Source organism: Leucopleurus acutus, assembly GCF_964270905.1.
Source record: "Leucopleurus acutus genome assembly, chromosome: 6".
Lineage (NCBI taxonomy): Eukaryota > Metazoa > Chordata > Mammalia > Artiodactyla > Delphinidae > Leucopleurus > Leucopleurus acutus.
In genome coordinates, this window is record NC_139149.1 from 24,255,031 (window position 1) to 24,267,414 (window position 12,384).

At 54.6% G+C, this 12,384-nt stretch overlaps 1 protein-coding gene across 1 annotated transcript in view; it reads left to right on the forward strand.

The window, feature by feature from the left end:
• MGAT5 (alpha-1,6-mannosylglycoprotein 6-beta-N-acetylglucosaminyltransferase) overlaps positions 1-9,625 on the forward strand; it is a gene marked incomplete at its 3' end in the record, with an annotated part of 361,158 nt that extends 351,533 nt beyond the window's left edge. Inside the window, exons 17-18 of the mRNA XM_082840634.1 lie at positions 2,803-2,960; positions 9,427-9,625. Coding sequence (XP_082696760.1) covers positions 2,803-2,960; positions 9,427-9,625 — 357 coding nt within the window. The remainder of the gene's footprint in view (positions 1-2,802; positions 2,961-9,426) is intronic.
• Positions 9,626-12,384: the final 2,759 nt, after the last annotated feature.

Below are 12,384 nucleotides of genomic sequence, written 5' to 3' on the forward strand. Positions count from 1 at the left end.
CCAAGTCACCCCCAAGGCCTAGAAGAGCCAACCCATGGTGTTATATTTATCAGGCACTTTTCTGAGCACTTTACACATTATAATTGACTTAATCCCCTCGACAACTCTAGGAGGTGGCCGTTGATGTATTCTTCATTTTACAGTTGAGGAAACTGAGGCAAAGAAAAATTACAGAGCTAGCCAAGAGCATTCAGCTGCTAGATGGAGAGGCTGAGATTCAAACCCCAGCAGTTCGAGCCCCAAACCCTTAGGCTTTTCTGCATCTTAGCAAGTATTTTATTGAATGAACAAATGAACGAGTGAGTGAGCAAACAGGGAGACAAGGCGTGTCGGCATTGCCCTGATAGCTGGTGCTGAGGCTGAATGAAACAGAGGACCTCCAGCTTTCTGCAAGCACCCAGTGGGGCTGGCACCTGGGGGTGAGAAGAGGCTTATGACGGGCTGCTGCGTCAGTTGTGCCCTCCAAGCAGCTGGGCAAAGGGATGCCCCTTGTGGGCGATTGTCATATATAATCCAGGCAACTCAACTTCTCGCTCTGGACCCTGGCAGCAAATAAGGGTCTTCCTTGGAATGTTATCTTTAACATCTGTAGGTACCTTCTTAAGAGTCACGTCTTTTTTTTAATCTGACAGGAGTTATGTAAGGACAAGTGATATTTTCTTCATTTTTAGATGTGAAAGTGGGCAGAGAGAGCTTGAGGGGCAGCTATGAAGTCTCCTAGCTGGGGGCCAGAATCATAACTGAGATCCCCACTCCCTCCTGCCTTACCTGGTGTCATAGCGACTAAGGACACCTTCAGGCCTCCATCTGTTCAATTTTATCACCTTCAGGCTTTCCAGATGGTTCACCAAACCTTAAGAAGGGCCTGCTGCTCTTGGCACCATTTCTTTTTTTTTTTTTTAATTTATTTTATTGAAGCTTCGTTGATTTACATTGTTGTGTTAGTTTCTGGTGTACAGCAAAGTGATTCCGTTATACATACATATGATAGTCTGCATCTGCTAATCCCAAGCTCCCAATCCCTCCTTCTTCCGCCCACCTCCCCCTTGGCGACCAGCAGTCTGCTCTATTTCTGTGAGTCTGTTTCTGTTTCATAGATAAGTTCATTTGTGTCATATTTTAGATTCCACATATAAATGACATCATATGGTATTTGTCTTTGTCTGACTTACTTCACCTTAGTATGATAACCTCTAGGTCCATCCATATTGTTGCAAATGGCATTATTTCATTCTTTTTCGTGGCTGAGTAGTATTCCTTTATCTGTATCCATATCTACCTATCTATCGTCCAACCACAATTTCTTTATCCATTCATCTGTCGATGGACACGTAGGTTGCTTCCATGTCTTGGCTATTGTAAATAGTGCTGCTGTGAACACAGGGGTGCATATATATTTTTGAATTAGTGTTTTCTCCAGATATATGCCCAGGAATGGGATAGCTGGATCGTATGGCAACTCTAGTTTTTTGAGTAACCTCCATACTGTTTTTCATAGCGGCTGCACCCAGTATACATTCTCACTGACATATTTTCACTACTTCTAAACAGTTACCTGTTTAAATACAGCTTTTAGGTTGTTTCAAGTCTTCTGCTTCTCTTCTAACAATACTGCTGGGATTCCTGTGTCCTGTGTAGGTTTCTTTGCCCAATTGTGTCCCATACATCTGGGGTGAATTCCTACAAGTGGAATTCAGAGCCCAGGATCCTAACCCTAACCACTGGGTACCCCTGAGGGCTAGCCCGCCCCCCAAAAAGTTACACAAACGTGGCTCTTAAGGGCTCCTGCCCTGACATCATCTTCTGCAGGTTGGGCAGCCCCGGAGATTCAGAAGAATTTTACTAGGGTTCCATCAACATCGTGCAAGCAGAGCAAGCTCTGGTTGCCAGTGGTGCATGAGTTTCCACCCTCAGTACGTGTTCAGGGTCGCTCCAGGCACAGCTGAGATGAAAGCTGGGGTCCCAGGGCAGAGAGAGTTCCCACTCCGCACCTGCCCGTTCCCTGGTCCCACTGCGTCTTTCTCCTCAACACTCAGCTTCATAACTAGGCTGCCCGTTCACCATGCTGCACAGGTTACTTCCTGGTCTTCCCCGCCCGTGACTTCCTTGGATGTGTTAATTTCCTGCGCACCCTCCAGATCCTAGGAATGACCACCCAGCCCCATCCTGAGCATGCCACCACCTTCCATGCCTCGGGGCGCCCCTCCCTGCAGGGGATACCAGCTTACTTGACCTCCTATCACACATCCTCAGACTGTTTCTCTAGCCGTTGAATTTGTGTGTTACAATTGTTTCCAACCAACAAGCACTGAGCCTCTCTCAAGACCACGACCCCGCAATAGTCCTCTCCCAGATGCCTGCAGACTCCTTGCTGTGCTCCTTTGCTTCCCAAAGTTGAAACCAGCACTCACAAAACAGTGTCATATTAGGTAACCGCCAAATTAGGTAGACACTGAAAATGTCTTTGGAATTAGGGCGGAGGGAATAGAACAGCTGGTGAAGGTGGATCTGGAGATGGGCTTTCAAGCGTGGAGGCTTTAGCTCGATTGCATCATTGTAGGTGGCGGTACGAATGAATAGCCCCCGTTACTGGCAGACACAGTGCTGTGCACAGAAAGCCAAGGCCAAGGCCGTGTTCTAGCTGAGCTGGGTTCCAACCCACGTCTGTCTGGTCCTGCCTCCTGCCCCTCACTGCTCTCCCATGACCAGGTGCCCGGCCCCCTTGTTGGGGCTCGTTGGCAGACTGGGGACCCCCCACTTGCATCCCTGGTCCCTTGGCTGATGGTTTCATTGTCATTCCAGGACTTCTGCCATGGGCAAGTGATGTGGCCGCCCCTGAGTGCCCTGCAGGTAAAGCTTGCTGAGCCCGGGCAGTCCTGCAAGCAGGTGTGTCAGGAGAAACAGCTCATCTGTGAGCCTTCCTTCTTCCAGCATCTCAACAAGGACAAGGACTTGCTGAAGTAAGTGCTGGAGCGCGGGAGAGGCAGCTCAGCCTGCAGCTCGCCTCTGGGTCAGAGCTGGGTTGCGAGGGATGAGGTTTTCCTTTCTAGGCTCGTGGGCTGTTGGAATAAGATGCGGAAAAGGTTATAGCATGATCCCACCGCCCCCCTGCACCCAGAGAAAGTTGACCCAGCGCTTTTATTGTTAAGTAGATGAGGTCACCTGGCCTGCTGATATATTTAGAATTCGAATAGGGGTGTTTTGTTTGCATAAATAACGGGGAGTCGGGGCTTGGAGATGGCGGGAGGTGTTCGGTTTGCTAATTGGTACCCAAGAACCATGGGAGCCGAGATGGGCACAGAACCACAAGCACGGACGGACCCGCCCCTGAGGTCCCCTGGCTGTAGCTAGGTCCGCAGAGTCAGGGAGTCTGGAAGAAATGAAAAATACGGGCAGGGAGCTAGCACAGCACTGCCCGCAGCAAATTTCCCTGCCACCTTCCCCTCCTGCAGCCCCATCTCCTTTTGTGCTTTATTCCAGCCCCTTTGAGGGCGTGAGCAGGCCTGGCTTTGCCGGGTCCCTGAGCAGGGGTGCAGGTGCAGCAGTGGGATCACAGGCCAGAGTGAGCAAGGAAGGACCTTCTCTATTGCTGGGATTTCTTTTCTCGTGCTGCTTGTGTTACTTGCAGTCACACCATTCATTTCCCTTTGCAGTGGCATTTTGAGTTTGGTGTTTGCACTTTCCAGGTTTCCATGTGAAGTTTCTTCTGGCCTCTGACTCATGCCCCCTGTCAGTGCTGAATCTGTTCCTCGATATTTATCACACCCTCCCTGGGCCACAACCTGGTTAATTACCTGTCACCCCTTCCCAACCTTAAGAACTCTTAATGCGGTGTTTTCCCCTGAGGGATTTGCTATCCCAACCCTAGATATTCCGCACAGCTGTGGTTCTGCCCCAGTCTTTTTTTTTTTTACATCTTTATTGGAGTATAATTGCCTTACAATGATGTGTTAGTTTCTGCTTTGTAACAGAGTGAATCAGTTATACATATACATATGTCCCCATATCTCTTCCCTCTTCCGTCTCCCTCCCTCCCGCCCTCCCTATCACACCCCTCTAGGTGGTCACAAAGCACCTAGCTGATCTCCCTGTGCTATGCGGCTGCTTCCCACTAGCTATCTACCTTACGTTTGGTAGTGTATATATGTCCATGCCTCTCTCTCGCCCTGTCACAGCTCACCCTTCCCCCTCCCCGGGTCCTCAAGTCCATTCTCTAGTAGGTCTGTGTCTTTATTCCTGTCTTACCCCTAGGTTCTTCATGACATTTTTTTTCTTAAATTCCATATATATGTGTTAGCATACGGTATTTGTCTTTCTCTTTCTGACTTACTTCACTCTGTATGACAGACTCTAGGTCCATCCACCTCATTACAAATAGCTCAATTTCATGTCTTTTTATGGCTGAGTAATATTCCATTGTATATATGGGCCCCAGTCTTGAAGAGGATGTTTAAGGAACAGAGTGGGGACTTCCCTGGAAGTCCAACGGTTAGGACTCCACGCTTCCACTGCAGGGGGCACAGGTTCGATCCCTGGTCAGGGAACTGAGATCCTGCACGCCGTACGCACCCCCCTCCCCAAATAATAATAATAATAATAATAAGGCACAGAGTGGACTCAGGGCTCGCGGCTTGCCGGCCCCTGTTCTGGCTTCACACCCTTCTAGAGCGTGGTTGGCCACCGTGCTCATCCATGCCTAGTGGTCTGAGCTGCCCTGTTCCTGCCTGAAAGTCTTACTACCTTCAAGTGTGGTATAAAACCCTTTTTAGAGAAAGCGCGTGGTCTCTAGCGTCGCGCCTACAGGGATGCTCTCCTGAGTGGGGATGTGGATGATGCTATTTTTTCTCGTTCTTTTTACGTGAAGACCCGGATCAGAGGTGGCCTCGGTTCCACCATCAGAATAAAGGCCAGGCCAGCAGAGTCGGTCGGCGGCCTGCTCTGCAGCCCGTGGAGCCTTGTGGGAGGGAACACCGGTCTGACGTCTGTGGAAAGCCCTGATGGTGCCAGAAGCTTCCATCTCCAGAGCACGCATCCCAAATTCTAGGTCCGGGGGGAGCTTGCCACTCGCCCCTTTTGCAGACGGCTCCCGTAGCAAAGTGGCTTTCTGAGAACCCCGAGTGTCTCCCTCTGTTTGAGCGGAAGTCTGGATGCACTGGGGGCAGACTACAGAGCGTCTACACAGAACTGTCTACGTGCAGCCGCTGCCCCAGCGCTGGAGGAGGGAACCCGGACGGGACCCTCAGCAGCGGCGGCCTTCCTGGCCAGGCCGCAGGCGGGGCTCCCGGGGCTCGCTCTCAGAGAGCACGGGGCCCACCACAGCCCGCCCGTCTGCAGACCCAAGGGCTAGGTCCCGCGGAGGCACAGGACAGGGAACCAAGGAACCAGTTTCCTCTGTCCCCAGCAATGTCCTCACCTGTGAGATGGGGACAGCCCGGGTAATGATGAGAGAAGATGCAGCTGGTGCTGCAGGCAGAGCAGAAAAGCCCTGTCTTGTAGAGAGCTTGGGCAGCGGGGCAGGCCCGAGGCCACCAGGCTGAGACCAGAAACGCCAGTGCCCTGCCACCTCCCTGCCCACCCCCACCCCCGCCCGCCGCCGTCTTCCAAGCTGAGCCCAGGGAGCAGAAGGCCTTGCTGTGGGGCGGCCGTGGGGTTACTAAACGCCCCTCCCACCCCATCCCCTTGTAGATACGTGGGTTTTCTTCCTAGGAGGCTGCCGTGAAGGCTGAGTTTGCAGTAGAGCCTCCTGCAGTTAATTTTCTGTGCGCAGGAGCCCTGGTGAATACCTTGCCTCTGCACTTGTAAATACCGATAACGTCGTGAAAGCCCGGCTCTCTGGCGCGTCTGTTGAAACCCTCTTCAGTGAGGCAGTCCTGGCTTATTCGTGTTCATGGCCTGTTAGCAGCGAGCTGCTGCTCTTTCTTCTCCAACTTGGGGCCTGGCTCTGAGTTTAAGCTCCTCTCCGTCTTCGGGTGTCCCCGGCCTGTCCTCGCTCTGCAGTGTGACCTGATGTGACTTAAGTAGAGCCCTTTGGAGCGTCCCGTGCTGTCGTCTTGAATCGGGGAGTCAGGCAGGGCGAGGTGGGAGTGATGGAGAGGCGACCACAAACTCCTGTGCACGGAGCATGCGTGATTCGGGTGGCACCCAACCTGACCCGGACCGGGGCCGGAGTGGCCGGAGGACAGAGGCCCCAGGCAGAGCCAGAGTCCGGGCTGGTGGGACCCAGGGCGGGCGCACCTCGGCTTCCGAAATGGGAACGTGCGTTAGCGGCAGGCTTCCTTCGTGATGTTGCGACCTTTACAGGTTGTACCTTCTAAAAGATTCATTTATTGAGTGTGGGTTGGTTGGTTTGAAGAACAGGAATTCTAAGCCATGAGGCCTGGACTGTGAGCTCGTGGGCACCTTCGGAGCAGGGAGGTGGCCCTGAGTCAGAGTGGTGACGAGGGAGCTTGGGCAGACTTGGTGGATACGAGGCAGGGCTGAGGAGGATGGGGGGAAGGAGTAAGACCGGCCGGTGGGTCCTGCTTCCATCCCTTCATCCTGAGTGGGGCTGCGTTGGGGGAAGGGTGGGCGGCTTCCCTCCTCTCAGGAAATAGGCAGCCCCACGGGAAGGGGGGCTTTGCCCTTCTCTTCTTCAAGGGCTATAAACTCTACACTAAGGGCTGAGGGGCCTCGGAAGCCCCAGCTCCCGTCCTGTGAGAGAAGCTACTGAGGCCAGCTGGAGAGAGGTGAGGACCACAGGGGCCCACAGAAAGGAAACAGCACAGCGCACCACAGGTCTGAGCGGGGAGTGTGTGTGTGTGTGTGTGCGCGTGTGTGCGACACAGACATCCCAGGAACAGAGAGGCAGAAACAGCCACACGCACGCCCTGAAGAGGCGAGGGACCACGGCAGAGCATGACGATGTGCTCCAGCCATTGGGAAGGTCTCCTCGGCAACAGCTGAGGACTGTGGCTCACTAGCTCAGCAAGGATGCTGGAGGGGCCTTCCCGACCGCCCGGGGCTTGTGGGACGGAGACCTGCAGCTAACAGAAGGCAGAGCTCCCCGGGGTAGGGGGTTGGGTCACACCCACGGGTGGCTCCGGTGCCCCTCAGCTAAACCGCTGGGGAGCTGCCTGGGGACGGGTCCCCTGTGGCTCCGGGGAGCACCTGCTGCTTGAGTGCCTCGTGGTCATCTCTGGGCATCGGCCCTGGGCCGGCTGCTGCTGTTGCAGCCTCGTGGTCACGGGCGCATGTGCTCGCACCCCAGGAGGCCAGGCCTGGAGTCTGAGTCCAGGAGACCAGAGGCGGGAGGAGGGTTTCTTCCTGGCTCCTGGCAATTCTCCCCCTTGCCTCGGGGTCTCAGATGAGTTGTGGAGATTTCCACGCTCCTGACGAGCAGTGTACCAGGCAGATGGCTTGAGTTAAGACACAGCAGCTGCTGTAATTCGCCTAAATAAATAAATAGCATGAGCATGAATCTGGATCCCAGCGCCGCATTCCATATGGCAACTTTTCACGCACAGTGGAGCTCTGGAGACCCCTTTTCGTGTTGGCCAGGAGGAGTGTCCTGTGAGGGAGCTGGTAGCCCCTGTCTCCGGCTCAGGTTTCCTTAAGACCTCCACGTCCCACCCTCGCCATGCCCTCTGGGTGCCTCCGTCTCCCGGCTGGCTTACCTAACATCAAGGGGTATTGGGCCACTTAGAGAAGCCGCAGAGCTCCCTGGCGACTGCAGCAGCAAGATGGGCCGGTGCTGCCCTCCTGGGCACCGGGAGCCAGGCAGGCAGCCTCAGAGAGCTCGCCAGAAGCCCCAGCAGATGCACTGGGAACCACCAGGAGGGCAGGTGGGCCCTGGCAGTTAGTTGGCGGGAGGAAGAAAAAAGAGGGCGCAGGAGTAATGGGGGCGCCGTGTGCTCTTCCCCTGACACTTGGAGGCTTTCCAGAGGCAGCAGGAGACCTCAGGTTCCACATCCAGGTCCCCTCCCTACCGGCAAGAATCAAGACTTCCGTGAACAAAGCAAAACAGAGATGGTTGGCACGTGTGTAAGTTCTCACTGCTGGGCAAAGGAGGAAGGTGGCATAGCCCAGCCCGCGTCGGCCGGGGCAGGGTGTTGATGGGAATCATGATAGGTCTCGTGTGTTGAATACTTCCCGGAGTTAGACTCTGCCAGCTGCTCGATAAGCATTAATTTAATCCCTGGACCTTCCCTGTGAGGTAAGGATTCTCTCTCCCCATTTCGCAGAAGAGGAAACAGCCACAGAGAGGCTCAGTCATTGGTCCAGGGCCACACAGCTCATAAGAGATGAAGCCAGGACTCAAACCCAGATCTGTCTGGCCCTCCTATACCACCTTCTCTGAACTGGTCCCCACCAGCCATGTGGGGTACAGGGGACAAGGTGGGTAGGACCCAGGTACCCCAGGTAAGAGGAGAACTTACGTGGCTCTTCTTTGAAATGAGGCCAACACTGTTGGAAACAGAAACATCCGGTTCTCCTTCGCCCCCCCCACCCCCCAGGCAGTGGTCCCAGGCTGAGAAAGCAAAGCCACAGGGGTCTCCAGCCCGCAGAAAATTCACCTGTTGGGAGACTATGGCACAGGGGCAAGAACACAGACCTGGGATGATTCAGCCCCTGCTCTGCGCACCCAGAAACCTCAGGCTGGGGACAGGGCTGGGGTGGGGGTGTTACTGTTGCCACCGTCCTCCAAGGTCCAGGGACTCAGGTCCAGGACGCACCTTCCCCAGGAGACGGTCTGACTGCTGTCCAGTGGGGACTAAGGCCATGTAACAGGGGTATCTTTAAGCCATTAATTGAGAAAATTAAATATAGTTTTTAAAAAACATGTAAATAATGCCTATCTTTCCCCCAGTCTCACTCCTCAGAAGTAAACATTGTTAAGTCTTTAGTGTGTAGTCTTTCATGACTTCTCTCCCTCTCCCCCCTCCTCCCACCGCCCCCCGTCTCTCTCTGTCTCTCTCACTCACACACACACACACACACACACGCGCGCGCGTGCGCGCGCGCGCCGGTACACCGTACATCCTGTCATTACCTGCCTTACTCGAGGACAGCTCTCATGCTAATGCTCACATTTCCACCTCTCCTCTGTCAAGGGCTGCATGTAACTCTGATGGTATAGATGAGCCAGAGTTGATCCAGCCATTTCCCACTTGCTGAGTATTCAGGTTATTTCCAGTTTTTCTCCATTACGGACAGTGCTTTGCTAAGCAGCCTTGAACGCATAGCCCCACACACGTGTCCAGGCACACACTTGCCTTTCTCGAGCCTGGATTTCCAGAGGTGAGAGAATGGCTGGGTCAGAGGCTGGCTGACGTTTCATTTCTACTGCAGGAGCCCCGAACGAGCTCCCCACGCCTCGGACGGTGGACAGGAGGAGGCAGGGGTGAGGACGACCCCTGCATCCCTAACCCCTTTCTCTTCCCCCGCAAGGTACGAGGTGACCTGCCAAAGCTCAGAGATGGCCAAGGACATCGTGGTGCCCTCCTTCGACCCCAAGAACAAGCACTGTGTGTTTCAAGGTGACCTCCTGCTGTTCAGCTGTGCTGGCGCCCACCCCAGGCACCGGAGGATCTGCCCCTGCCGGGACTTCATCAAGGGCCAGGTGGCTCTCTGTAAAGACTGTCTCTAGCAGCCACTGGCTCGTCCCCGCACGCACTCTCCTGGGGAAGACGGTGGGCAGAAATCATTCGGGGACTTTCGCCAGAGCCTGAACTCTTTTGGCGGGAGGTCTCGATTTGGTATTGCTCCCGCTGCGGTCGGAGGATCACAGCGGAGTTCTCACCAAAACAAAACGAGAGTCGACGTCAGGCCGGGGAGCCTGGCTTCTCCCTGGCACAAATTCATTTTTAATCTTGGAGGAGCTACTGTAGGGAGACTGTCTATGCAGCTGCTCCAGGGTAGAAAGAGAATCTCAAGATTCATTTAAATGAAACAAAACCAGAGGAGGAATTGAGCTAGTTGGAAAGGACTTCGTATGGGAACATTCCTAAACCCATTAACTTATTTATTTGGGAGGGAGGGAGGGAGGGGGAGCTGGGGAGGGCAGAGAGGGATTGATCACGTGTCTTGTAACTTCTTCGATCTTCCTCTGTTGGCCGTCCACCTTCACTATAATATTACTACTGTCTGCTTTGGGCAGGGTGCCCTGTGGGGTTGGTGGCATGCTTCAGGGCAGCTATGGGGACCTAGCTCCTCGAAGTGGATGGTGGCAGAACAGAACAGATCTTGTGTGCTTGCCACACGGCAGCTAGGGCACGGGCAGCCCCTGGCGTGCGGGGATATGCCTGTGTGGTCCAGAGAGCCCACGGGGACCAAAGATGGGCTGCTTTGCAGCGAGAGGCTCCTTTCCTCTGTCCCACCCCATCCCCAGCCGAAAACACACTCGCACCCAAACCCACACCCACATACAACCTTGACTGTCGTTTCTGGTTCGGATTAGAAGAGCTACCCTTGGAGCTCTTGGAGGCCGTGCTCTTTGCCCCTTCAGAGATTTGTCTTCAAGCTGAGATTTGGACGGGAGTGAAGCTGGTCTTAGGGACCACCAGAGCCGGGTTCTAGACGGATGGGCTCGTGTTGTATTCCCTCTAATGTCTGATGTCACTGAAGTCCAGGGAATGGGGCTCTTGGTGAACCTGATGCCGGCTCGGGGAGCAAGGGCAGGCCAGGATGCATGTGCACTGTCCTGGCCCCTCACCTATGAGTGTGGGTGCGGCGTGCAAGGGGCAGGAATGTGATGCTGGCTTTTACTCCAGGCACAGATATTTGTGGGGGGCAGGGGTGGTGAGCCGCTTGGCAGGTTGGACCAAACCGTGGAGTCACCCCCCTCCCCCAGCTTTTGTGTGAGTTCCCCCCGGTCCTGCACACCTCCACCCCGTGCCTCAGTGCTGTGCGTGTAAGCGTGTATGTTTCTGCGATGCCCCTGGCATCTCCGTACTGCTAAGAGCGAGCCCTCTTCTCTCTCTGGCGGAACGTCCCCCTTATGAGCTGTCCCGTGATCCGTCCAGACCTCACTCATGCTTCTGAGTGCCTTGGTCGCCGAGCAGAGCAGCTGGGCAAGGCTAATGGCCTGGGTGGGCCTTCGGGACATGAGGTTGAAGTTAGAATTCTGCTTCCTGAGGACCAGATGGAGTGTGGAGACTTGAGTTATGGGAAGTTAGATTCCGCCTGCTTCTAGATTCTTCTTGGGTGTAAAATTAATATCAAGCACACAGCCAGCCATTTTTTCTTAGACCCTCTGTGGGTCTTAATTGCACCTCCCATCTTAGAGAATGGAGGGAGGGAGGAAGGGCAGCCGGGGTCTCCCCGACCCCATAGGTGGCCCACATGTGCCAGGGAGAATGCTGGCGGGGAGGTCTCTCTGCTCTGAGCAGAGAGATGGATGCAGGGGCCCGCCCGTCACAGCCTAGCTGAGAACAGCAATAAGGATGGAGGGTGCGAGTGCCTGGGTGCCTTGAAGCTTTGCAAGGGCGGTTTCCCGCAGTGGGAGTGCCGTCCCTGCTGTGGGGAACAGCTTTTCCCTACAGATGGGACTCCTGGCTGCAGCCTCGCTGGTGGCAATTTGCTTGAGGGCCCAGGCCTGCAATTCCTGGGCCGGTGCTGCCCTCTTCTGGGCTCTTCTGGGAGCTTCCAGTGCTGAGGACGTGAGTGCCGGTGTTTGACCAGCAGGGGGAGCCGGCGGGCCGAGACCAGTTTCCCACTCGGCCAGATAAAGCCATTTTGCGAGAGAGCTGTTACAGCCAACCCAGGAACTCTGAAAGCAAGGAAGTTGGAAAGCCCTGTTCTCAGAAAGATGCTGTGCCGGGCTTGTGTTCCAGAAGCTGCAGGGATTGTTTGCTGGCTGCCCCTGAGCTCAGGGACTCTCCGCCTTCTGGAGAATTCCTCTTCTCCTCGTCAGGACTCTAAGGTCAGGCAGCCAGGAGAGCACCTCCCCCATTTGAAGATTCCTGTGGCTTCCCCCCATTTCTAGTAATGGAAGTAAGCCAGAGCTCTCTGCCTGCAGGGCTGCTGCTCCTGGGGCAAAGAAACCCACACTCCAGTTCTTGAGGGCATTATGAACAGAGGCGGCGACACTGAATGTATACTGGCTCTCAGGCCTCCACACACGTGGCCCAAGTCTGGTCAGCGACCCAAGAGGACATTGGGATAGGGACCTCCATCTGCCCTGCACAGGAAGGGGTGCGATTCCTGCCTGCCCTGAGAGAGGAAGGCACCTCTCAGAGTGTGGTCTGGGAGCCTTCGATGGTTCTGCCGATGCCAATCTTAATAGAATCCTAAACCAATTAATTGGTAATTGATGACAATTCCACAGGGAGAGAAATCCCCAATCAGGATTAGTGTCTTCTTGTGCTCTGAGCATCTCTCATCTCTTGCCTGGTCTTTAGTTTTCGT